The 27,120-nt window shown below is 38.7% G+C and overlaps 1 protein-coding gene across 2 annotated transcripts in view; it reads left to right on the top strand.

Annotated features, from left to right (window-relative positions):
• Cdk19 (cyclin dependent kinase 19) overlaps positions 1 to 27,120 on the top strand; it is a 106,939-nt gene that overhangs the window by 25,557 nt on the left and 54,262 nt on the right. Inside the window, exons 2-3 of one of the 2 annotated variants that reach the window (XM_042684430.1) lie at positions 1,305 to 1,365; positions 15,598 to 15,673. In XM_042684430.1, coding sequence (XP_042540364.1) covers positions 15,650 to 15,673 — 24 coding nt within the window. In that variant the 5' untranslated portion in view covers positions 1,305 to 1,365; positions 15,598 to 15,649. The remainder of the gene's footprint in view (positions 1 to 1,304; positions 1,366 to 15,597; positions 15,674 to 27,120) is intronic. The other variant, XM_042684378.1, reaches the window with a different exon arrangement.

Raw genomic sequence — 27,120 nt, 5'->3', positions numbered from 1 at the left:
ACTCTGGGCTTGAGTGCTGTCCCTCAGCTCTTCAGCTCAAGGCTAGTGCTTTGCCACTTGAGCCACAGCGCCACTTCCAGCTTTTTTCTTTTTTTTTTCCGGTTGTGGGCCTGAACTCTGGGCCTGGGTGCTGTCCCTCAGCTCTTTAGCTCAAGGTTAGCCCTCTACCACGTGAGCCACAGCGCCACTTCCGGCTTTTTCTGCTTATGTGGTGCTGAAGAATCGAACCCAGAGCCTCATGCATGCAAGGCAAGCACTCTACCACTGAGCCACCTTCCCAGCCCCCAGTTTTTTTCTTTTTGCTTATGTGGTGCTGAGGAATCGAACCCAGGGCCTCAGGCATGCAAGGCAAGCGCTCTACCACTGGGCCACCTTCCCAGCCCCTGTCCTGCTATTTTAGATTGAATAGTTAAGGAAACTTATATGACTACTTATTCCCACGGGCTGTCTATAGTTTTTGAGTTTTTGTTTTTGTTTTTTAGTCCAGGCTGGCCTTTTCTCATGATCCTCCTGGCTCAGCCTCCTGACTACTGGGATTAAAGACATGCACCATCATGTCTAACTGTTTTGGAGTTTTTATTTTTTCATCACTTATACTAGAAAAGAATAGAATAAAATCTGAGATCTAAATATTTTACCTGATTAAATCCTTAATATTTTACAGAAACATTTTCTGAAAAGCCCGTCATATTTTGTGCTTATTCTGCTTCCTACTGTCCAGCATATATAGTAATCTACTTTTTCCAACCGTAATTTCAAAATTAAATCTTGCCATTGCAATAGCTTTATAGTTCTACTTTTCAGTTTTTTTCCTCTGCATTTGTCATTTTCTTGGTGTGTTTTGGATTGTTGTCTTATATTGTCAGTAATTTGTGGTCATAAGAAGAGAATCCCTTGCCCTATAGGACTCTTCACACTCCCTTTTTTGAAGTATATTTTTCCATTGAATTTCTTTAATTTTTCATATGTAAATATGTATTGGTTCTCACATAATTAAAAATGATTGTTACTTTCAGTATAAATGAAATCATATTTTTTACTGTTCTTTCAGTTTTTATAGTATTACTTCTTTTGATAAGCATATACATTAGATAAGGCTCAACTTTTGATCTTTTTGTATAACCAGTGGCATAACAGTGAACTCTTAGCAGTACATTGTTAATTTGCCCACTTTCAAATCTAAAATCTTAATTTCCTTGGCAGATATATAGATTTATGATAGGCATTTGGCATTTTATGTTTTGGGCAGTGTAACTTTAAATCTACATAAACTTCTCTGCCTTTTGCCTCTGCTGTGTTCGTAGATTCCAGGAGTGCTTCGTGTATGGACCTCAAGCGTTGGAGGTAGCAGCTTTTCAGCAGAAGGTAAAGCAGAGTGTTGCCTTCTGGTGTCATTGTGTGTGTGTGCTGGGGTGGCTATATGGCTATTTTCACCACAAAATTATTTATAATTATGCATTAAATGATTGACTTTCATTGGATTGAAAAATCAGTAATACCTGCACAATTTTATTAGTAAAATATATAAAATGTAGAAACCATTAAGTAGAAATCAAGACTGCCATTAACAGAGTAGGAGTGATTAAGAAAAGAGGTCATTAGTAAAAATGTATAAAATATACTGTATAATTTTCTCAGACTTAGATGCACTATGATTTCTTCCTGGGAACTTGTCCAAGTCATTATTCATATGTTGTATTATTCTCTACTGCTCCTTTTACTGAAAGATTGCTTTACAATAAACAAGAAGCAGCCTAATCCATGACTCATGACTGGAGGATAGACATTCTTGCATTATATAATATTCCGTTGCCAAAAATGTTGGTTTCCAATATGCTAATTACCACTCTTCTGAACTTGTTAATATGCTCTTCTTTCAAGTTAGTTCTTGTTTCAGCAGAGCAGCAAACACATCCCACATACTTGTAAAATATGTTTTTATAGAAACTTTAAAAAATTTTTTTAATTTTTAATTTTTATTTTTTTGGGTCCGGTCGTGGGGTCTGAACTCTGGGCCTCGGCGCTGTCCCTCAGCTCTTCAGCTCAAGGCTAGCGCTCTACCACTTGAGCCACAACCCCACTTCTGGCTGTTTTTTTCTGCTTATGTGGTGCTGAGGAATCGAACGCAGGGCCTCATGCGTGCAAAGCAAGTGCTCTACCACTGAGCCACCTTCCCAGCCCAGAAACTTTTTTTTTTAATGAGCTACTTTTTGAGGAAATCATGATTAGAGATGAGAAGTTATGACATACCTTTCCTAGGTAATGCTTCTTTGATGAAAAGAGAAACATTTTGCCATTTATTTACTAGATATTAAAACTACTTTTGTGAATTTATGCAACTGTTTATGAATGTTCTTTTGGTGATACTTAATAGTTGTTTTGTTGGTTTGTTTTTTAAGATCCATAGCAGTTAATGTAATAATTTTTTTTTTTGTCCTGGTCCTGGGCTTAAATTTAGGATAGGAACAGGGCACTCTTTTCTTACCAGTATGTAACTCAAGGCTGGCACTCTACCATTTGAACCACAACTCAGCTTCTGGCTTTTTGCTGGTTAATTGGAGGTAAGAGTCTCCACTTCTGGTTGGCTTTTTTTTGTTGTTGTTGTTAGTTTTTTGGAAATAAGAGTCTGTCATGGAATTTCTTACACCTTAGGGTTTCAAACTGCAATCTTCAGATCTCAGCCTTCTGAGAAGCTAGGATTATAGCCGTGAGCGACTAGCACCCAACTAAAAATACTTTTTAAATGTTAAAAAGGGGTTTTAATTTAATGTGTCAGTTTGTTAGTACAATGCATCTTGATCAATGCCAACCCTTTTATCATTCTCCCTCATCTCTCCAAACCCAACTCCATCCCTTCAATTTACCTGGTTCCAGGTAAATTTTATTTTATTATTTATTTATTTTTGTTGATCATGGTGCTTGAACTCTGGGCCTGGGCACTGTCCCTCAGCTCTTCAGCTCAAGGTGAGCACTCTACTACTTGAGCCACAGCTCCACTTTTGGTTTTCTGGTGGTTTATTGTAGATAAGAGTCTCATGGCCTTTCCTGCCCAGGCTAGCTTTGAACTGTGATCCTCAGATCTCATCCTCCTGAGTAGCTAGGATTACAGGAGTGAGCCACCAGTGCCCAGCTGTAAAAGTTTTTTTTTTTGTCAGTTGTGGGGCTTGAACTCTGGGCCTGGGCGCTGTCCCTGCGCTCTTCAGCTCAAGGCCAGTGCTCCACCTCTTGAGCCACAGAGCCACTTCCAGTTTTCTAGTGATTTATTGGAGATCAGAGTCTTACGGACTTTTCTGCCTGGGCTGGCTTTGAATCGTGATCCTCAGATCTCAGCCTCTTTATTTATTTATTTATTTATTAAAAAAAAACATTTTTTTTGGGAGGGGGGTCTGGTCGTGAGGCCTGAACTCTGGGCCTAGGCGCTGACTCTCAGCTCTTCAGCTCAAGGTTAGCACTCTACCACTTGAGCCACAGCACCACTTCTGGCTTTTTTTGTTTATGTGGTGCCGAGGAATCAAACCCAGGGCCTCATGCATGCAAGACAAGCACTCTACCACTGAGCCACCTTCCCAGCTTATGATCTCAGCCTCTTGAGTAGCTAGGATTACAGGCGTGAGCCACAGGCGCCCAGCTTGTAAAAGTATTTTAAATAATGGTATTTAGGTAACTTTAAAATATACCTCATATTTAGTAATGTGCACACTATTTAGCTCCTGTGCTGTCGTATGACTTCTGTAGGGCGAACCCATTACATTATGGCAAACTGTATTGCCTAGTATGCACCGCAGCACACATCTATTTATTGAATAAAGTCTTAAATTCCAGATGCTTACTGTAAATCTCCATCTTGCAAGAAAAAATAAATGGTAATATTAGGCATCTAAGCGATTAATGAATACACTAAATATTTGATTGTTAGCTGCAGGGTATTAGGTTATCACCTTTCTGGAAACTTAACCATACAAGTAAGTCATGTTAATTTTGGGCTAATAATACCTGTCAGGAATGCTGTCCTGCAGCCTATACTATGCATTCTAGTTGACATACATTCTTGATCTTCTTCCTTACTGTCTCTAAAAAAGCTTAGTTTATCCCTTCTTCATGTCTGAGCTAAGCACCCAGAAAGTACTAATATGCTAAAAACTATGGAGTTCAAAAAGGAAGCATTATTCCTTTTAATGAAGATACAGTAGACCTTTGGTATTTGTGGGTATGTGGTTCCTAGGACACTGCTGCTGAGGAAAATGAATTGTAGCATTCAGTCCTGTATTTCCATAATACTACTGACTGTCTGCTAAAGACATGTCACCTCTCAAACAATCTCAGGTTTTCAGCAATTAACTTTTACCTTGCTTTTGTATATCCTTTACTTTTTGGAAGGCAGCTTTTCACAAAATTAAGGACTGGCAAAGATTTAGCAGATCACAAGAGGATTTAACCACAACTGATTATAATGTGGAACGGACTGAGAGCTTCTCTGCGTTAACTCAACTGTGTAATGTGTGGAAGGAATTAAATATTTTTTGTTTTTTATTTGTTTTTGACCATGCTTGGTCAAAACGAATATATCTGTGAATACAGTAAAGTGAGCATACTATATCTGAAATCACTTTAACAGTGTTAATAACCAAATAATGAGTCTGGTGTATGGTTCAAATGGTAAGGGCCTGTCTAGCAAGTGCAAAGAGCTGAGTTCAAACTCCAGTACTGTCACCCTACCCCTCAATAGTCAGTATATATTTTAGGTATTATGCTTCTTTTTTTTTTTTTTGTCGGTTGTGGGGCTTGAACTCTGGGCTTGGGCGCTGTCCATGTGCTCTTCAGCTCAAGGCGAGCACTCTACCGCTTGAGCCACAGCACCACTTTCAGTTTCTAGTGGTTTATTGGAGATAAGAGTCTCATGGAGTTTCCTGCCTGGGCTGGCTTTGAACCATGATCCTCAGATCTCAGCCTTCTGAGTAGCTAGGATTACAGACATGAGCCACTGGTGCCCGGTATGATTATTAAGTGATGTTCTTCAGGATCTGGTTTTGCCTCCTATTTTCATGACTTTATTCTTTTTTTTTTTTGTGCCAGTACTGTGGCTTGAACTCAGGACCCTAGCTTTTTCTGCTCAAATCTGGAGCTCTACCACTCAATCCATAGGTTCACTTTTGGCTTTTTGCTGGTTAATTAGAGATAAGAGTCTCATGGACTTTGCTGTTTGGGCTGTGTTCTAACTGCAATCCTTAGATCTGAGCCTCCTGAGTACTTAGGATTACCAGTGAGAGCCCCTGGTGCCTGGATCATGACATTGGTTTCACATCTTTACCTCTAACATACATCTTCTTTTGAAGCTATAGGTTTGTCCAAATGTCTCTTGGACATCTCCATATAGATATCACCACAATCTTTTGAACTTCAACTTTTCTAAAACTCAGTGAATAGTTCCATTGCCACCCATTGCATAAGCCAGAAACTGGGAATCATTCTTGTGTTTCTTTTTATTGTTTCTTCATCAGATGTTCTGTTCCTCCCGTTTCCTAATTATCTTTCCAATCCAGCCACTCATTTCCTGTGTCACCATCCTAATTTAGACCATAGGCACCACTAACTTAGGTTACTTCTATCTCTTCACTAGTCCGTTTAGCCATCTTCATACCTCTAAACTATTCACAAAAACATAGATTGCTTAGTATTCTTACTTTGTTTCTTGGCATGAAGTTCAGTTTCCTTACCATGATTGCTTTATTTAGCTCTGCTGTTTTCTTCAGCTTTAATTTGCTTTCCGTATTTGAAACCAGCTTTAGTGAACTTGCGATACATATGCCCTCTGTGTCTGAGCTTTGACACATCCTGTTTCTTTTTCAGAAGAGGAATATGAAGAAATGAAAATAATTGCTCTAGTGATTTAATAAGCATAGATGCTAGAGCTAGCTGCCACTTTACTATAGTGAGTTGCTTACTTTCTCTGCTTTCAGCATCCTCATCTGTACAACACAATGGTAATGTATGCTTCCTAGCATATAGTAGGGATTAAAAGTCAATATTTGAGGATCTTAGATTTTTTTCCTGCCATGTAGTAAATATCATATAAGTGAAATGATTCATTATAGCTTTCATTATAAGTGTATTATAACACTGGGTGATGATGGTGATGGTAAAATTGGTATTTGTAGACAGGGTCTTGCTTGGTAGCCTCGACTGGCTTGGACTTCACTATATAGACCAAATTGGCCTTACACTTGGAGTTGTCTGTACTTTTCAAGAGCTGGGATTGCAGTTATGCACATCATGCTCAGCATGTAAGAGCTTTATAGTACAGAAGTGAATAAATGCTTTTGTAATTTACGTTTAGGAATTTTATAAGGTGGACACTGGTAGTACATGCCTGTAATCCTAGCTACTCAGGAGGCTGAGATTTGAGGATCAGGGTTTGAAACCATCCCAGGCAGGAGTCTTTGAAACTCTTCTCCATTTAACAAGCAAAAAGCTAGAAGTAGAGCTGTAGCTCAAGTGGTAGAGTGTCAGCCTTGAGTGAAAAAGCTAAGGGATAGCTCCTAGATCCTGAGTTAAAGTCCTAGTACTGGCGTGTGTGTGCACATACATAAGGGTTTTTTTTTAAAGTAAGTTTTTTATTGTAAGAATACCATACTGAAGGGTTACAATTACATGAGCAAGGTAATGAGTACATTTCTTATCAAGCATTGTTGCCTCCTCCTTTGTTTTTCCCCTACCATCCCTGCCCTCCCATCTCCATTGTCTATACCCCCCCCCCCACCACATACAGTTTTAAGAAAAGTTTTATAAAGAAATTCACTTATTTCTTTCAAATATATTCTAGAACTTGTGGATCATAAGGGCTTAGATGGTTTATATCAGCTAGGAAAAACATACAAAACCTTTTTATCAACAGAAGATGCCTCAATGGCTTAGGTTTGGTAGGACCTTCTGTGGTTAAAAAATTAGCATATGTTAAAAAATTTAAAGTTTGTTTTGATTTTTTTGCCTATTCTCTTTTCTTGTTTGTTTTTATTGATACTTAAAATATTAGATGATTTCATGAAGATTGAATTCTAAATATAAAGCTGAGAAAAGTGAGTTGGGCATAATTAAGTAGCAATAAAACCCAGAAACAACCTCCCCCAAATGCAAGTAAGTAAGCTGTTGATCCAGTCTTGTCTGATCTAAATGATCAAACTCTATCTGAACTGTCAGTCCAGACTTAAAAATGACAAAATATTTATAGTTTTGTCCTTCCTCCAGAAGGAAGTCATTGCCTTCTGGTGAGTTTTTAAGATATGATTATCCTTTCAGTGAAAATATTGCTGTAAGAATATCACTGTTGTTTTGCTTTTATTTTTTAGAATATTATTTCTAACTTTTAGAGTATTTTATCCCTACCCCTTTTTTCAGCCCTAGAGATTAACCCAAAATCTTGTACATTTACTAGGCCTTCTACATTCATTGAGTTCTTTCTTTTCTTGCTGTGTTGCTTAGCCTAGTACTAAACTTATAAATACATGTGATTCTCCCACCTCAGATTTCTAAGTATCTGGGACTACAAGTACATACCCTGCTGGAGTATATAGTATTAAAAGAAACTTAGCTAGGCGCTGATGGCTCATGCCTGTAATCCTAGCTACTCAGGAGGCTGAGATCTGAGGATCATGGTTCAAAGCCAGCCCGGACAGGAACATCCATGAGACTCTTATCTCCAGTAAACCACTAAAAAACTGGAAGTGGCACTGTGGCTGAAGCGGTAGAGTACTTGCCTTGAGCTGAAGAGCTGAGGGACAACGCCCAAGCCCAGAGTTCAAGCCTCACGACCAAAAAATAAAAATAAAAAATAAAAGAAACTTGTTGTATTTTCTTTTTCTTTCTTATTTATTTATTTATTTTTTGGTTGGTCATGGGGCCTGCACTCTGGGCCCGGGCGCTGTCCCTCAGCTCTTCAGCTCAAGGCTAGCACTTTACCACTTGAGCCACAGCGCCACTTCCACCTTTTCCTGCTTATTTGGTGCTGAGGAATCGAACCCAGGGCCCCATGCATGCAAGGCAAGCACTCTACCAGTGAGCCATCTTCCCAGTCCCCTCGTTGTATTTTCTTACTGTTGTAAAAATATTTTTTATGTTGATTAAGATAAGTATGTTTATTTCAGTGGAGTTTAAATAATAGCTCCTATTCATATAATTTTTTGTTAGCTCCTATATAATATGCAGAAATGAGTAAGATAGTTTTATCTCTTATTTGGGGGGTAGGTTAAAAGGAATCAGCTGTAATTCCATGTAATTTTAATAAAACAGAGTATCTGAGGTCCTTTATAGAAGTTTTGTTTTTGTTTTGATGTGGTATTGGGGCTTGAACTTAAGGAACTTGCTCTCTTGCTTGGCTTTTCCCACCCAAGTCTAGCGCTTGAGCCTCATACCTCTACTTCTGGCTCTTTTCTGGTTTATTGGAGGTTAAGAGTCTCATGAACTTTTCTGCTGGGGCTGGCTTTGAGTCATGTGAAGGCTGGCTTTGCCTTGATCCTCAGCAAAGAATCAAGGCTGATGTCTCAGCTTCCTGAGTAGATAGGATTATAGGCATGAGTCACTGTCACTTGGCTTCCTCAGTTGTTTCTGAGACATTGTTTTGAGATGTTTCTGAGACATTGTTTCTGTCACTATTACTCTTCCTACATTTGCTTTTTATCTTTCTAAATACATGTAATTTTCTTTGTCATTGAATCATAAGTTGCAGACATCGTAACATCACCTCCAAATATTTAAACCTACATCTCCTAAGAATGAAGATATTATTCTGTTGAACCATAATATTATACTACATTTAAGACAGTAAAATAAAAATAACATTACCCACCAGGTGCTGGTGGTTCACTCCTGTAATCCTAGTTATTCAGGAGGCTAAGATCTGAGAATTGAAGTTTGAAGCCAGTGGGTCAGGAAAGTCTGTGACACTCTTATCTCTAATTAACCACCAAAAATGCTGGGTGGAACTGTGTTCAGTTGATAGAATGTTAGACTTGAGCAAATAAAGCTCAGGGATTGCTCCCACGCATTGAGTTCAAGCTCCAGGACTGGCACACAAAATAACATTAACTATGATAACATAATCATCATGTAAAATTTAGTCCATATTTAAATTTTCCTAGATGTCCTACAATTAACGTTTTATAGCTATTTTTTACTTGAACCACAGTTCATTCAAGATTTAAATTTTTTGTTTTGGTACTGGATCTTGAACTCAGGCCTCTTGCCTTGCTCTGCTTGGCCTTAGCGTTTTTCAGCTATAGGGGAGGAGGACAAGAGTTTCCTATGACAATGCGTTGGACTTCTATAACCTACCTAGCCTTTACCACTGTCTTGGAATGCTCTCCATGACTGGGCACGGTGCCTGGAGGACAGGCCTCTCAAATGAATAAAGTAACAGATCACAGTGGTTCTACTTTTTAGTTTATTATGCTTGGCAAAACTAAGGGGAAATATTTGTGTCCATAATTTCAAACTTAGAAACTTCAAGACAAATAAAAACAGAGGCCATGGTTAAATAACACCCCACTCCCTATTAACTGCCCATAACCAAGTAGCCAAAGCTTAAGTCAACCTGATTTCTGTGATCTGTCATAAATTGTGGATGAAACATGCCTTCATTAGCATGACCTGGTGAAATTAAACCAATCAGCTATTCACAGATTAGTTTAAGCAGTTTAAATTAGCTTCAGCAATTTGCTTACTCAAAAGATTGCTAATGTATCATAGCCAGTTTTGAAAAATAGTTGGATTTCCTCCTTAATGCTGTATAAATTATGCCATAGGCAGTTTATGACCACTTAGTTTGAGGTCTCCTAGTTTATAAACTGTTCCTACGTATGCGCAATAAACTTTAATCCTCCCTCTCTTGCTCCTCTACTTCTCTCCTTTCCTTTCCTATCTTCCTTTGTCAATATGCTGGCTTGAACTCGGGCTCTTGCTAGGGTTTTTCTACTCATGGCTGGTGCTCTACTATTTGATTTGTGTTGACAATTGTGTGGATACATACAATATTACTGTCACTTACATATTGATCTTTGAAATTTTCATGATAAGTTAAAAAATTATTGTTACTAAACAGTGATATCAGAGAGGTTACTGTTCCATAAGTCAGGTAAGGAGTACATTTCCTTTTGGACAGTGTCGCTTCTTCTCTTGCTCTCTCCATTTTCCCTCCCATCCCCACCTACAAGTTGTATAGTTCAGTTGCAACATAGTGTCAAGTGAGTATCACTGCTACATTTGTTCACCCTTTGTTCCTCCATTTCTGTGTCATAGTACAAATTTAAGTTGAGCAGGATGAAGTATGCCTGTAATCCTGCCACTCAGAGATAAAGGCAGGAGGATTGTAAGTTCAGCTCCAGCCAAGGCTACATAGCAACATCTTATCTCCAATACCAAGAGCTGGGGATGTAAATCAATGGTGGAATGCTTACCTAACATGTGCAAGCTCTAGTTTCAATCTATAGCACTTACATAATAAGGGACAATGTTTCCAAATAAGGAATGATCACTGCTAAGCTGGGTTCATGATATATTGAATAATTCAGAATGATACTAATATAGTAACTAAATTTAATTTTTGTAATGCCAGATCTTCCTTCCTTTTTTTTTTTTTTTTTTTTTTGCTGGTCATGGAGCTTGAACTATGGGCCGGGGCACTGTTCTGAGCTCTTCAGCTCAAACCTAGTGCTCTACCACTTGAGCCATAGTACCCACTTCCAGCTTTTTCTGTGTATGTGGTGCTAAGGAATTGAGCCCAGGGCCTCATGCATGCAAGGCAAGCACTCTACCACTGAGCCTCCTTCCCAGCCCCGCCCCCTTCCCTTCCTTCCCCTCCCCTCCCCTCTTCTTCTTTCTCTCTCTCTCCTTTCCTTCCTTCCTTCCTCCTTCCTTCCTTCCTTCCTTCCTTCCTTCCCTCCCTCTTTCCTTCCTTCCTTCTTCCTTCCTTCCCTCCCTCCCTCCCTCCCTCCCTCCCTTTCTCCCTTCCTCCCTTCCTCCCTTCCTTCCTTCCTTCCTTCCTTCCTTCCTTCCTTCCTTCCTTCCTTCCTTCCTTCCTTCCTTCCTTCCTTCCTCCCTCCCTCCCTTCCTTCCTCCCTCCCTCCCTCCCTTTCTTTCTCCCTTTCTCTTTATCTATTTTTTTCATCTTTTCTTTCTGTGTGGGTATGGTGTAGAACCTTCCTAACCTGAAAAACTAGTTATCACATAATAAGGAAAAAGGCTTCATACTGATTATTTCTAGCAGATTCTTGGAGAAAAATATATTGGAAAGATTCAGGTTTCATACTGAAGAATGTATTATTGGTAACATCTAGTTATAAAAATTGTTAGCATTCTACTATCTTAAATGTTAAATTCTCATATAGTTAGGAAAAGCAAAGTTAAAGGTTAAAATTATTAGAACTTTTTGTCTTCTAAGGGATATGAAAGCGGATGGTCTTCAGAAATGCTTCTGTATTTTGATATTACAGGTTTGGAAATAAGCAAGCTGTTGGACCACTTGTAGGCCCTCCTGGAGAGGAACACTCACTTAGGATAAAAAACACAAAGCTTTCTGCCCCATGTTCCTAGTCATTGAAATATTTCTGGACAATGTGGTCAGGACACATTTTCAGTCTTTATACTCTGCTTAAATATCTGCACTGACGATATAGGTTAATGCCAGGGAGTCTCATAGGCTTTCTGGGATCTTGCCATTTCTTCATTGGGCAAATCTTAGTGGTACCTCAGTCACCATTTACCATCTGACAGACTATTAAGAAAGAATGATTGATTTATATACTTTCTTGTATTCTCATTTAAAAGCTGAAAATATTAAAATTACAGAGTTTTGAATATTTCATTAAACAGATGGAAGTTGCTGGGCACTGGTGGCTCACGCCTGTAATCCACGCTACTCAAGAGGCTGAGATCTGAGGATCATACTTCAAACTCAGGTTGGGCAGGAAAGTCCATGAGACTCTTATCTCCAATTAACCAGTAGAAAACTGGAAGTGGTGCTATGGCTCAAGTGATAAAGTGCTAGCCTTGAGCTGAAGAGCTGAGGGACAGTGCCAAGGCCCAGAGTTCAAGCCCCATGGCTGACCAAAAAAAAGAACCAGATGGAAGTTATATTTAAATTTATTAGGTTAAATAATTGCTAGGTTTGATACTTGTTCATAACCATATATAATTCAGAGTAAAGTCCTATGTCTATGCTTCAGTTTATTCTGCTCAAGCTTCCAAATTCCTTTGGCAGCTGGGTGTGAAATTCAAAAGCCATTAATGTGATGTGTTAATTTTGCACTTTTTGACTTAACTGCAAAAAAAAATCATCGTTTCCATAGCAACGATAACCTATCCAGATTGTGTAATATTCTTTACAGTATTAAAAATAAAGCTATGCATTACATGAGCTTCTGGAGTACTTAGGAGAACTGGGAGTTGAAATATTTCTGTCGAAAAACAATTATGATTATATGTGAAAATTTTGTCAGAAGGCTTTTATAATGTTTCAAGAATTTAATTATTAAATATGTAATATGTACATTGTAAGCATTGTTTCAGAGCAGCTAAGGCAGGTGGGCTCTACAACATACTTTGTACATAGATTGTAGTTAAAGGGGGTATTGGTTTTAATTACATTCACCTAATGCTCTGGTTTTTGGTGGTTTCTAAGAAGTCCATAAAAACAGGAAATGGGCCAGATGCCTGTGACTTATGCTTTTAATCCTTGCTACTCAGGAGGCTGTGAACAAGGTTCACAGACAACCCCAAGTAGGAAAGTTCAAGTAAAAGCCAGAATGTAAGTGGTATGAGTGCTAGCTAAGGAAACAAGCTTGAGGCTCTGAGTTCAGATCCTTGGTCTGGCAAAAAAACAAAACAAAAAACAACAGGAAACAAGATGGAGAAAAAGGTGCATAAAGATTGCTTAAGCTCCCCCCCCCTTTTTTGGGGGGGAGGGCAGCTTATGCTTGTTGGGCAGGCATTCTTCCATTTAACCTACCAGCCCATTTTGCCTTAATTATTGTTGGGATAGGATCTTTTTTTTTTTTTTGGTCGGTCATGTGACCTGAACTCTGGGCCTGGGTGCTGTCCCTCAGCTCTTCAGCTCAAAGCTAGTGTTCTATCACTTGAGCTACAGCGCCACTTCCGGCTTATTCTGTTTATGTGGTGCTGAGGAATTAAATCCAGGGCCTCATGCATGCCAGGCAAGCACTCTACCACCGAGCCACCTTCCCAGCCCTGGGATAGGATCTTTACATTATTTTCCTGGGCCAGTCTGGACCACAGTCCTCCTATTTGTGCCTCCTAATGCTTTCTGAATAGCTGGGATGATACAGGCATGTTCCTCTGTGCCCAGCTTATAGGTTGGAATGGAGTCTTGCTAACATTTTGCTATAGGCTGATCTTAAATCTCAGTCTTCCCTATCTCTACCTCCTAAGTAGCTGAGATTACAGGTATGAGTCTGTCTTCTGACTCTTCCCTTTTGAGACAGGGTCTGACTGACCTCAAGCTTACTATGTAGGCTGGGCTGGTCTTGAACTTTCTATATGCTTGCCTCAAACTCCTGAATGCTGGCATTAAAGGAATGTGTTACTGAGCCTGGCCAAACTTTTTGAAAATTTTGATTTTGCTCTTCAAAAGATTACTAAGTTCTTACTTTGAAAATGATAAAGATTACTTAAGTATTTCTTGAGTATCAAATTATTTTTGTCACCCCATTCTCATTTTAAAAACAGTTACATATTACCACTAAAGTTAGCAGTTTTTTTTTTTGTACTGACCAGTATATGTATGTATTTTTGTTGTTGTTTTCTTTTTCTTTTTTTTCTTTTTTTGGGTCCGGTCGTGGGGCCTGAACTCTGGGCCTGGGTGCTGTCCCTCAGCTCTTCAGCTCAAGGCTAGCGCTCTACCACTTGAGACACAGTGCCACTTCCGGCTTTTTTTCTTTTTGCTTATGTGGGGCTGAGGAATGGAATCCAGGGCCTCAGGCATGCAAGGCAAGTGCTCTACCACTGAGCCACCCTCCCAGCCCCTGTTGTTTTCTTTTGTTGGTTGTGGGGCTTGAACTCTGGGCCTGGATGCTATCCTTGAGCTCTTTAGCTCAAGGCTAGTGTTCTACCACTAGAGCCACTGTACCACTTCAGGTTTTCTGGTGGTTAATTGGAGATAAGAGTCTCATGGACTTTTCTGCCTGGCTGTCTTTGAAACATGATCCTCAGATCTCAGCCTCCTGAGTAGATTGGATTACAAGCATGGGCCCCTGGTGTCCAGCTATATAGTTATATTTTTATATATGATATAATTTGAGTATTTTCTTAATATTAGATATTTTTCTAATGTTCTTCATAGTCATATTCTAATAGTCGCATCATAATCCATCTGGTGTATATTGTTAAGATACTGCTTATTTTTTATCATATAATGGAAGAAAAATTGTTGTAATTTTCAAACTGATAATGGGAGAAAACTGACAATAACTCAGTTATTTAACATAGATGATTGAAGAAATCTTCAAAAGGCATATAAAATGTTTTGAAGGGCACATTATGAATAATTTTTTTTTTTTGCAGTACTGGGCCTTTTACTTTCTAAGCAGGTGCTCTACCACTTAAGTTGCACCTCCAGCTATGAAAACCTCTTAAACTGCTTTTTCTGCCGATAAATGGGTAATGAGTAAATGGGTAATAGCTAAGTAGGAAAAATGTGACACTCTGTAATACCAGCATTTAACAAAACCATGACAACATTGTGAACCTTGCTGAGGCACTAATATAATCAGAAGACCAAAACTTGGAGGCTATAGATTATGCTCCATTGTAAGAACAACCCATGAGATGACCCACTGTTAAGGTCGTTGAGCTGATGCCTTCCTATGGCTGGTTCTGGTGCCAGTTTCTTGAGGATATCGGTGTTCTAGCCAGTCACTATTTTTTCCCCTGGTAGTTCACCATTATTGAAACAATATCTTCTATTAGTTAAGCACTCTTATAAGTGTTGGAGTTTCCCAGATTCCTGTTTTTTCCCTACTGGGGTTCATAGAAGAGTTTCCTAGGTATATGATATTGGTGGCTTTAGGCTGGGATTTGGGAGTATATAAGCGTCCTCTATCCTAGGAGGAAATCTGTGTGTTCAGTGGGTTCTCCATACTTCTTTTTATTTTCTTCTTACGGTATGAGAGTATTTTAAGTGAACCTAAGAGTTTATGTCTGTCAGTTATTTTTGTAGTATATGTTTATAACAGAATGCTTTCATAGACATCACATAATTACTGCAGGAGTGGAATCATTTTGCAATATGTTTGAGTTTGTATTTATGCTTGTTTATTTTTTGTAACCAGTGCTGTGTTTAATATACTACCCTGTTAAATTTTGAATTTTGTGTTTTGGCTCTGTCTGATGTTTTTATTGTTACATAAATTTCTTTTGGTATTTCATATTTCTGTAGTAGAAATATTATAAAAATAATAAGCAATACATGGCATAGTGAGAGTATTTACATACAACTGAGAGACTCAATACATTCCCATTATTTTTGTACTTATAATTTTGAATCTGGAAGTAATATATGGAAAAGTAAAAAAAATATTTTTTGTTCATGTGCAGAAAAGATGAAAAGGAATATGCACTGAAGCAAATTGAAGGCACAGGAATATCCATGTCGGCTTGTAGAGAGATTGCAGTAAGTGGCCATAAATAGTAACATATTATTATGTATATTTGGAGTGATTTATTTCAATAGAAAAGTTTGATTAATGTATACAATGCATGGTTATTTTATACACATTAATTGGTTTAAAGAAATTTTATATAAGATGGAGACATTTCCATGGACTTTCAATTACATGTAAGTCGTATTTAGGATTTGTAATATTAGAAATACTGAATTAAGGATGTGGAGCTGGGGTTCACAGTGGTGGAGCTATAGCCCTGAGCACAAAAGCTCAGGGACAGCACCTAGGCCCTGAGTTCAAGCCCCACAACTGGCCAAAAAAAAAAAAGACCGAATTAAATGATTTAATTAAATAGTCATGTAATATAATTATTTTAATGAATAATTTATATCAGTTTTCCTATAATTTTGGGATTGATTTTTTTTTTTCCCCTTCAGTACTTGGGTTTGAACTCAGAGTCTTATGCTTGCTAAGCATATACTCTACCTCTTAAACAATGTTCCCAGTCCTTTTTGCTTTAATTTTTCACTGAAGTCTTACATTTATGCTCAGACCATCTTGACTTACTATTTGCGTTTCCCATGTGGCTGGGATGACAAGATGTGTAGCACCATGCCACATTATTGGTTGAGATGGAGTCTTGTGAACTTTTTACCCAAACTGGTCTTGAACTACAGTCCTCTGAACCTTTCTCTCCTGAGCAGCTAGGATTACTACTTCTGGCTTGTATTTCTTTATAAAGAAAGTGACCGGGCTGGGATGTAGCTCAGTGGCAAAGCGCTTGCCTAGCAAGTGCAACGTCCTGGGTTCGATCCCCAGTACCAAAAAAGAAAAGACAAAAAAAAAAAAGAAAGTGACCATATTATTAAATCATTTATTTTTTCATGTCTGTCTGTCTGTCTGTCTGTCTGTCTATCTATCTCTATCTAGATTTTATTAGTTGCTAGAAAAATAAGACCATTATAATATGATAATCCTTTAAAGAAAGATACTTTGTTCTTTTTCTTAATGTGACCTATACATGTAATTAAATGGTTGTGAATAAGAGTACCTTTCATAGCTGTGTGCTGGTATCTCATGCCTATAATCCTAGCTACTCAGGAGGCTGAGATCTGAGGATTGTGATTCGAAACCAGCCTATGTAGAAAACTCCCTGTGAGACTCTTTTCTTTCATTTTTTTTTTTTTGCTTTCACATCAACTTTATTCTCAGAGCATCCTGTGTGAGTTTTAAACAAACCCTCACATTGCCAACTGTTAGGAATCATATTCCTTCTTACATGTACCACATGTAAGAGGGTTTACGGTTTGCACCTGTCTGTAAGGCTTTGTTACAAATTAAACAAAGACACACACACACCGTGAGACTATCATCTACAATAAACTACTCGAAAAAGCTGCAAGTGCTGGCACCTGTGGCTCACGCTTGTTATCCTAGCTGCTCAGGAGTCTGAGATCTGAGGATGGTAGTTCGAAGCCAACCCTGTCAAGAAAGGCCATGAAACTCTTTATCTCCAATAAAACACCAGAAAACTGGAAGTGGCGCTTAGGCTCAAGTGGTAGAGTGCTAGCCTTGAGCTGAGAGCTCAGAACAGTGCCTAGGCCCAGAGTTTAATAAGCCCCATGACAGAGAAAAAAAAAAAAAAGCCAGAAGTGGCACTGTAGCCCAAGTGGTAGAGTGCTAGTTTTGAGCACAAAGAGGCCCAGGGACAGCACTCAGGCCCTGAGTTTAGGCCCTAGGACCAGGTCCCTCCTCCCCCCCTCCCCCTCCAAAAAAAGAGTACTTATTATTTACTGTGGGTTTTGTAGACACTAAACTTACTAAAGTACTTTCAAGTATTCATTTAATTTTCACAACAGTCTTAGGAAATAAGTACTTTTAGTTATCCCCATTGAAGGTCAGAAAACAGAGTGAAAAACATAAATATTACTTCATTTTTAGTTCTCTAAGCAAGGTTGCTAATTAGGTCTTCATGGTGTTGTCACATTGATTAGGGGCAATTGTTACTTGTTATTTAATAATTGCTAAGCAATTGTTTTTTTTGTTGTTGTTTTTAAGAACAATTTTTTTTTTATGTGTATGTGTGTGCCAGTCCTGGGGCTTGAAAGCAGGGCCTAGGCACTGTCTCTGAGCTTCTTTGGCTCAAGGCTAGCACTCTACCACTTGAGCCACAGTGCCACTTCTGGCCTTTTCTGTGTATGTGGTACCGAGGAATTGAACCTAGGGCTTCATGCATGCTTGGCAAGCACGCTACCACTAAGCCACATTCCCAGCCCCAAGAGCACTCTTAAAAAAAATTATTTATTTTTTGTTTATATGGTACCAAGGAATCAAGGCAGGGCCTCATGCATGCTAGGCAAGCACTCGACCACTAAGCCACATTCCTTGCCCTAAGCAAGTGTTCGTATTATCCCTAGCCATTAGAGATTTCTTTAATTTATTAACAATTAACATGCATTACCCACATATCCAGAGTTCTGCTTCACTCACATAGAAACATTTCTTCAGCAAGATCTATTCTTTGTTCTTTGTGTTTGACTCAAAAATAAAATTTTTACTTTTGAGTTTAAATAGTCAGCATAAATCCCTTCTTACTAAAATCTTCGTTTTCCTTGTCAGTAGTTTTCTCAAATATGTAATCTTTTTAGCCTCCTTGGAAAAATAACATTCCTGATGACTCCTGATGAATCTTTTAAGAATTTTGGGATGAAGTTTGTTGTGTTTGAGAGCTGATATAAGATCAATACACAGGGATGAATCACACAGTAGCATTTTTCATTTTCTAAGAAACAAAAAGACAAGAAACCAGTAGGATAAGATAAAGTCATGAATTTGTTGAATGTTATTTATTGGTGTGTGTGTGTGTGTGTGTGTGTACATGTCCATATATGCACATTTTGTAGCATATGTTAATCTATATTTTCTGTTAGATGAGTAACAACTAGATTTTGTTGTTATCAGTAGATGAATTAAACACATTTTGCCTAGTGGGAAAGAGGTAGGCCTTGTAGATTTTTGGTGTTTTGTATCAAGGTGATGAAAGTAAAAAAGAACAGTTTGAACAGAGTCATTGGCATTGTTCCCAGTTTTGTGTTTGTGTGTCTGCATGCATGCTCTCTGGTAAACAAAATGGGATGGGATGGTGACCCAGTTTAGTTGTAGCTGAGTATTTCCTCACTTCCCTCACACCAGAAGGGTGGGCTAGTTGGCTGTTGGTAGCACCTTGAGGTACGTACATGTGGCTCCTGCAAACTCCTGCCCATTTTGTAAGTTATTGAAGAGTGGGCTTTCTATGTTGTTAATATACCTCATACTAAGGAGATAAGTAGAGTTAGTTCTTCTAAACATATAAAAATGATCAACTTCATGTTCTTGCTGCTAGCAATTACTGGCTATACTCTATTTTTAGTATTATTTTTCTCTTAAGTGATATTGAAGCAAAATTACACTAGTGATATAAATACACTGTAAAGGATTGAAAATCAATCTGATACCAGTATGTGAACGTTTTAACAGTAATGGTCAGTAAGTGGTGATATTTGTTACTATTATTATTGGTAACCTTTTTCTATTTTAAACTCTAATCAAATATAACTTTTAGCTAAAAATATTTCCACTGTGGGTAAAATAAGTTAGTTTTAAGATTATAAATTTAATTTAAAAGTGTTTCACATACACATAAGGATTGGGCCTGGACACCGTCTCTGAGCTTTTTTTTTTTCCGCTCAAGGCTAGTGTTTTGTTTTGTTTTGTTTTTTTGGGTCCAGTCATGGGGCCTGAACTCTGGGCCTGGGCGTTGTTCCTCAGCTCTTCAGCTCAAGGCTAGCGCTCTACCACTTGAGCCACAGCACCACTTCCGGATTTTTTCTTTTTTGCTTATGTGGTGGTGAGGAATGGAACCCAGGGCCTCATGCATTCAAGGCAAGCGCTCTACCACTGAGCCATCTTCCCAGCCCCGGCTAGTGTTCTTATTACTTCCAGGCTTTTGCTGCTTACTTAGAGATAAATCTGATTTATCTTCCTGGGCAGGCTTTGAAACAGGATCCTTAGATCCCAGCCTCCTGTGTAGTGAGGATTACAGGCATGAGCCACCACTGCTTAGCCTATTTTTAAAGTATACTATAGCAGAAAATATATTTGCCCCTTTCTTCAAATATACCAGTCTATTATATTATAATTGCTACTTTTTTTCCGTTGGCTGTACTGGGAATTAAACTCAGTCAGGGCTTACACTTGCTTGGCAATTGTTCTACCACTACAGGCATAACCCAAGTTCTGTTAGTTTATGTTAGATAGGGTTGTGCACTTTTGTCTGTGCTGGCTTTGGACCTGATCCTCCTATATCTGGCTCTTGAGTAGATAGCTGGCCAAGTACATGTTACTATTTTTTTAAATTTCTAGTTGTTATAAAGTTAATGTACACAGGGGTTACCATTTCATAAGTCAGGTAATGAGTTCTTTTCCTTTCTTCCTGTCTTTCCTTTTCTTTCTTTCCTTCCCTTCCCCCCCCCCCCCCCCCCCCCCCCCCCCCCCCCCCCCCCGTGTTCCTCAGATCTTAGCCTCCTGAGTAGCTAGGATTATAGGTGTGAGCCACCTGTGTCTGATGTATGTATTGAGCTTGGGGCTTGAACTCAGGGCCTGGGCATTGTCTCTGAGCTTTTTTGCTTAAAGTCTAGCACTCTGCCTCTTAAGCCACAGCTCCATTTCTGGCTTTTTGATGATTAATTGGAGATAAGAGACTCATAGACTGAACCGTGATCCCCAGATCTCAGCCACCTGAGTGGCTAGGATTATACATGTAAGCTACCAGCACATGACCTTGTCGAGATTTTTAAGTTAGAATTTGTTAAAATATTTGAACTCATAGATAGCCTAGTGCATTAACTTATTTTTTATTACTATAATAAAATATCTAAGACTTGATAACTTTATAAAGAAAAGAGATTTACTTGCTCTTAGTTTTAGAGGCTAGAAGTCTGGGGTCTGGTAGCTGATATTTAGCCTATGTTGAAGCCCTTAACAGGAGATGCCATCAAGGTGGGAGCTCACGTGGGAGCATGAGATCACATTTCCAGGTTAGGAACCAGAGAGAAATTCAGGAGTCAGGCTTGCTTAATAGATTTTTTTTTTTTTTTTTGTCCATTGTGGGGCTTGAACTCTGGGCTTGGATGCTATCCTTGGCTCTTCAGCTCAGGGCGAGCACTCTGCCACTTGAGCCACAGCGCCACTTCCAGTTTTCTAGTGGTTTTTTTATTAGAGATAAGAGTCTCATGGACTTTTCCTGCCTGGGCTGGCTTTGAACCGTGATCCTCAGCTCTCAGTCTCCTGAGTAGCTAGGATTACAGGTGTGAGCCACTGGTGCTGGCTAGATTTTTCTTATAGGTACTAACTCAGAGTCCGAGGAGAACTGCCTAAATCCTTTTGAGGGCATATTCCAATGACTTAATAACTGCCTACTAGGCCTTACCTCTGAAAGATTACGTATCATTTTTCAATATTGCTGCAATAAGGTCCGAGTCTCAGCAGATGAACTTAGGGTATGTGACTGGCACACACAGACCACATCCAAACAGTAGTGTCTAGTGCTAATATTTGTTTAGTAGAAAGTATGAATTTTATGGATTTAAAAATAACACAGAGGGCTGGAAAGGTGGCTCAGTGGTAGAGTGCTTGCCTTGCATGCATGAGGCCCTGGATTCGATTCCTCAGCACCACATAAGCAAAAAAGAAAAAAGCTGGAAGTGGTGCTGTGGCTCAAGTGGTAGAGCTCTAGCCTTGAGCTGAAGAGCTGAGGGACAGCGCCCAGTTCCTAAGTTCAGGCCCCATGACCGGACCCCTAAAAAAAAAAAAAAATAACACAGAGTGCTAGAAATGTAGCTTAGTGGTAGAGTGCTTGCCTAGCATGCATGAAGCCCTAGGTTCAATTCCTCAGTACTACATAAACAGAAAAGGCCAGAAGTAGTGCTGTGGCTTACCTAGTAGAGTGTTAGCCTTGAGGAAAAGAAGCTCAGGGACAGTGCCCGGGCCCTGTTGCTAGGCAAGAAACTCTACCACTTTTTCTTTTATTCTTTTCTTTTTGCCAGTGCTGGGCTTGAACTCAGTACCTGGACACTGTCTCTGAGCTTTTTTTGCTTAAGGCTGGCCTTGAGCCACAGTGCTGTTTCTGGCTTCTTCTGTTTATGTGGTACTGAGAAATAGAACCCAGGGCTTCATGCAAGCTAGGCAAGCACTTTAGCTACCTTACCAGCCCTTGATTTCTTTATAATTAAGCACCTTTCAGTTTTAGAAGTGTGTTCCTGAAAGTTAAATTTTAGTACTGTGTGTGTGTGTGTGTGTGTGTGTGTGTGTGCGTATAATTATGTTATACCCTATATATTCATGTAATTAAAATAATAATGCAAGTTATATCACTGGGCACTTGTGGCTCAAACCTGTAATTCTAGCTATTCAGGAAGTTGGGAACTGAGGATCACAGTTCGAGGCCAGCCTGGGCAGGAAAGTCTGGAGACTTCTATCTAATAAACTACCAAAAGCCAGAAGTGAAGCTATGACTCAAGTGCTAGATTGCTAGTCTTGAGCAAAAAATCTCAGGGACAGTTCCCAGGCCCTGAGTTCAAGCCCCAAGACGAACATACACACATAAAAAATGTTTAAGTAAAAAAAAAAAATGTTTAAGTTTGTGAAATGGTGTTATTTCATTTAAAAAATTTTATTATTCTACAATGAATTCATAGTAAAACATCACATTGTATCTAATAAACGCTTCCAGTTGTTCTTTGTTAATTAAAGTGAAAAAAGTGTTAGATGCAGAATAAGAAAATACCTCTTTAAATGAATTAACTTCTCCCCCATAATTTGTCTACCCCAGGCTCAGCAAAGAAATTAAAATTATGTAATTCATTTTATTGAGCCTCATGGATTGAAAACATAATTAGTATTGTTACATGTCCTTCTGTAGAGAAAATGTATACTTTCTTAGTAAATATAGAATTCCTTTGGCCGCATACAAATGAACCTTCAAGAAAGGTGATGCTATAGACATCAAGGGACTGGTTACTGTTCTCACAAGTATTACTGTGTCACAATCAGAATGCTGTTGGCACTGTAAATAATTTAAGGGCAAGATTCATGCCAAGAGAATTAATACTTGTCTTAAGCATATTAAGCACTTTTAAAAAGCTAAACACATGAAGGAAAATGACCAGAATAAGAAGAGATAGGTACCTGAGTTTAACTGAACCCAGCCTGATCTGCTAAAAGAAGCACATTTTATGAGAACCCGTCAAAGTGAGTTGGTGGAAACTGTACCCTATGAATTCATGGCATAATGAATATTTAAAAAAAAGTTCTTTGGGCTGCAAAAAGCAAACAAAAAATCCCCACAAAATCCATAAATTACTGGATTGTTTTGAAGATGAAATAAAATAACTGTCTTGTGTTTTATATGGTACATATACTATCTGGTGATCATAGTGATTGTAATATGTATATATGCATATGAAAAGCTATCAAATATTGACAAGTTGTCTTTGGTTAGATTACAGATAATTTTTATTTTCTTTGTGCTTTTCTATGTTTCTGATTTAACATATTTAAGACTTTCTGCGTGCTTAAGTCATTAAACATAAGATATACCAAATAAACAAAAAAAAAATGACTCAGGGCAAGCAGATGAGATTTATTACCTCTAATATAAATTTCGTCACTGTTTAGAATTGCACTACCATTTTTGTGGCTGTATGAAGTCTGCAAAATTGAGGCCAATGGAGATATAGTAATGTAATTGAAATACATTCCTACATGTAGAACTATATTTTAATCATATTTACATCCAAGAAGACAACATAGTATTGAGTTATGAGTTATGTTTTAACTTGCATTTTCATAATCTGGACAAAGACAGTGAATTTATCGTTATTTGGAAATGCTTTCTCTTTTATGATTGCCTGTTTCTGTGATTCAAATTCAGTAGCTCTTAATAGTGAGTTCTAATAGTGATTTGAATTATTGGCAAAGCTGTAGACATCTAGTTAGAGTAATGCTTTGGTAGTTACAAGTTTTGTGTTTCTAAAATTCTTGGCAGCACTCTTTGGTATTTCACTTTGGTTTGAGTCCCTGTTGCTGTGTTAAGTTCCATTTCAGGCTCTGGAGAATAATAAGATGAATTGAAAAAAGGGTTCCAGCTCTTACATTGTAGTCTAGTCGAGGAAACAACAAAACAACGAAAACTATGAAACGTTACAAATACGTGACAGCAGAAAGTGGAGGACAATGATGGTCAATTCATTATTGAGAAGATATTTTGAGAGAGGGGAGGTAGTGGGCAGGAAGGGTGAATGGCTAGTAGTAGTAGAAAAAGCCTTCACAGAAGATTAGATGCTTGAGCAAACTTGAAGGCAGGTGCTTGCAGTTTGAGGTAAAAGCCTTTCTGGGAGGGAAGCAGTTGTGGTACTGTGAGAAAAAAATGGTCTTTAAGTGGATTGCTGAAAAGTTCCTGTTTTGTCCTGGAGGCTTGGCTCTTGTTGACTAATCTGCTAGGACAATATCTACCAGTTCTGCTAGGCAAAGAGGAACCGCTTTGGAATAAGGAAAGATTTTTGAAATGTTAGGTTTTATCTTTTTTTTTTTTTTTTTTTTTGCCTACCTGGGGCTTGAACTAGTGGCCTGGGCACTGTGGGCGAGCCTCTTTGTGCTCAAGTCTAGTGTGCTACTACCACTTGAGCCAGAGCTCTACTTCTTGATTTTTCTGAGTCGTTTGTTGGAGATAAGAGGTTTCACAGACTTTCTTGCCCAGGCCGACTCTGAACCTGATCCTCAGATCTCAACCTCCTGAGTAGCTAGGATTATAGGTTTGAGCCACTGGATCCTGGCCTAGGTTTTATCTTAAACTGATTTTTCCAAGATGGAATTAAAACACACCTCAGAAGACATACCTCATATTGTTCTAGAAATAATAGAGGATATGGGTATGTTTTGAGATTACTAGTGTGCTGTTAATCTTGTTTCAAAGTCTTTTAATTGTTACCTTATGTAAACACATCTTACCCTATTCAAGCCAGCCAATCTCCAGCAGATTGTAAATCTGAGCTCAAATCTGAGCAGAAGAGTAGGGCCTCCTCACAATAACCTCAAAAAATATTTAGGAATTAACCTAACCAAAGATGTAAAAGAACTATTTAATGAAAACTATAAAAATTTAAAGAAATTATAGAGGACACCAGGAAATGGAAAGACTTTCCATGTTCTTGGATAGGCAGACAATATAGTGAAAATGGCCATACAGCCAGAATTGATATATAAATTCAATGCAATTCCTGTTAAAATCCCAATGATGCTCATTACTGAAATACAGAAAACAGTCCAAAAATGCATATGGAACAACAAAAGACCTAGAATAGCCAAACAATTCTAGGCAAAAAAGACAACACGGGAAGAATCTGGATGCCAGACTTCAAACTTTACTATAGAGCCATAATAACAAAGACAGTTTGGTACTGGCATAAAACAAACCAGAAGACCAATGGAATAGATTAGAAAATCCAGAGATACAACTACATGCTACAGTCAGCTGATATTTGACAAAGGAGCCAAAGACATACAGTGGAAGAAGCACAGCTTCTTCAACTATTGGTGCTGGGAAAACTCGGGCGGGCCACATGAAGAAAACTAAAAGTGGACCCTAGTATGTCACCATGCACTAACATCAACTCAAAATAGATTAAAGACCTTACCATCAAATCTGAAACTTTGAAACTACCTCAGGACAGAGTAGAAGAGACACTTGAACGTACAGGCACAGGCAGGAACTTCCTGAACAGAGTTCCAGGGTCCAACAAATTGGAGAGAGACTGGACAGATGGTACTACCTTAAATAAAAAGTTTCTGCACAGCTAAAGACATAGCAACCAAACTAGAAAGACAGCCAACTAACTGGGAAAAATATTTACCAGCAATATATCAGACAAGGGGCTAATATGCAGTATATATAGGAAACTAATCCCTCCCAAATATAACAAACCAATTAGTAAATGGGCAATGGAACTAAAGAGACTTCTCAGAAGAAGAGATAAAAATGGCAAAGATACGCATGAGGAAATGTTCATCATCCCTGGTTGTAAAGGAAATGCAAATAAAGACAACCCTGAGATACCATCTTACCCCAGTCAGAATGGCCCAGATCTTAAATTCAGCCAATGACAAATGCTGGAGGGGATGTGGAGAAAGAGGAACCCTACTACTGCATTGTTGGTGGGAATGTATACTAATACAACCACTTGAAAAGCAGTCCTGGAGGGTCCTCAGTAAGCTAAATATAGACCTTCCGCATGACCAAGCCATACCACTCTTAGGCATCTATCCTGAACAACAGGAACCAGTATACAAGGACACATGCAACTCCATGTTCATTGCAGCACTGTTTACAATAGCCAGGATATGGAAACAACCCAGATGTCCCTCTACTGATGAATGGATCCAAAAATAGTGGTACCTATATACAATGGAATATTATGCAACCATTAGAAAGGACAAAATAATGGCATTACAGGAAAATGTATGGAACTAGAAAAAAACCTTGTTGAGTGAGGTAAGGCCAAGAGCAAAGAGACAAACGGCACATGGTCTCCCTGATAAGTGGGTGTAAGTACTAAACGTAAGGAGATACGACAAAGTAAACAAGACTCAAGAAACAAAAGGACTTTTACTCATCTGGTTGAATCATTACTAAATGACCCCATGCTGCTGACCACATATATGGTATATATGTACACATTGGAGGGAAACTAGGAGGAGGACACAGAAACAGGGAAACAGGAAAACATACAACAGCGGGACCCATTCATTAACTGTGCTGGTCATTGATCAAAATGAACTAAGCAACTCAATGCAGTGATGGGAGGGAGGGAATGAACGGGAAAGACGAACAGCTGACACCAAGCAAAAGGAAAGGACATGTAATATATCACCCAATGTGGAAGAAATGACTATTGTCAAAGCTCATAGAACTCATAAACTTTATAGACCATGATAAAGGCAATTTGCCCCATGGGGGGGGAAATGTCAAGTCTGAGCTCTTCATAAAAGGATATACTCTAAAATACATTTTTCAGAATTCATGGTTATAAATGCTAATTCATTTGATACATTCCTTTGTCACTAATAAAATGCATGTAAACAAACAAAAAAAAAGAGTAGGGCCTCCTGTGTTAGGAATAAGATGAGAGCAAAGATGAGAGCAGCCTACCTGCTCTGTGTGCTTGCTTGCTTGTCAGATTTATAGCTGACGTTGCACCTTACTGCAGAAGTACGAAGTGCAGTGTTTATTGTTGTGACTCCAGTGGTTCTTGGAGAGTGTATTTATAACAGTATGAGGACAATGGGCAGCAAACATGAGGCCAGCCAGTAAGAATGTGGAAGAATTAGGTCAAAGAGTTTCAATGTCCATACTTTTGTGCAC

This window comes from Dipodomys spectabilis, unplaced genomic scaffold (genome assembly GCF_019054845.1).
Source record: "Dipodomys spectabilis isolate Male_0828 unplaced genomic scaffold, ASM1905484v1 ptg000001l, whole genome shotgun sequence".
Lineage (NCBI taxonomy): Eukaryota > Metazoa > Chordata > Mammalia > Rodentia > Heteromyidae > Dipodomys > Dipodomys spectabilis.
This window is presented reverse-complemented; position numbering and strand designations above follow the sequence as displayed.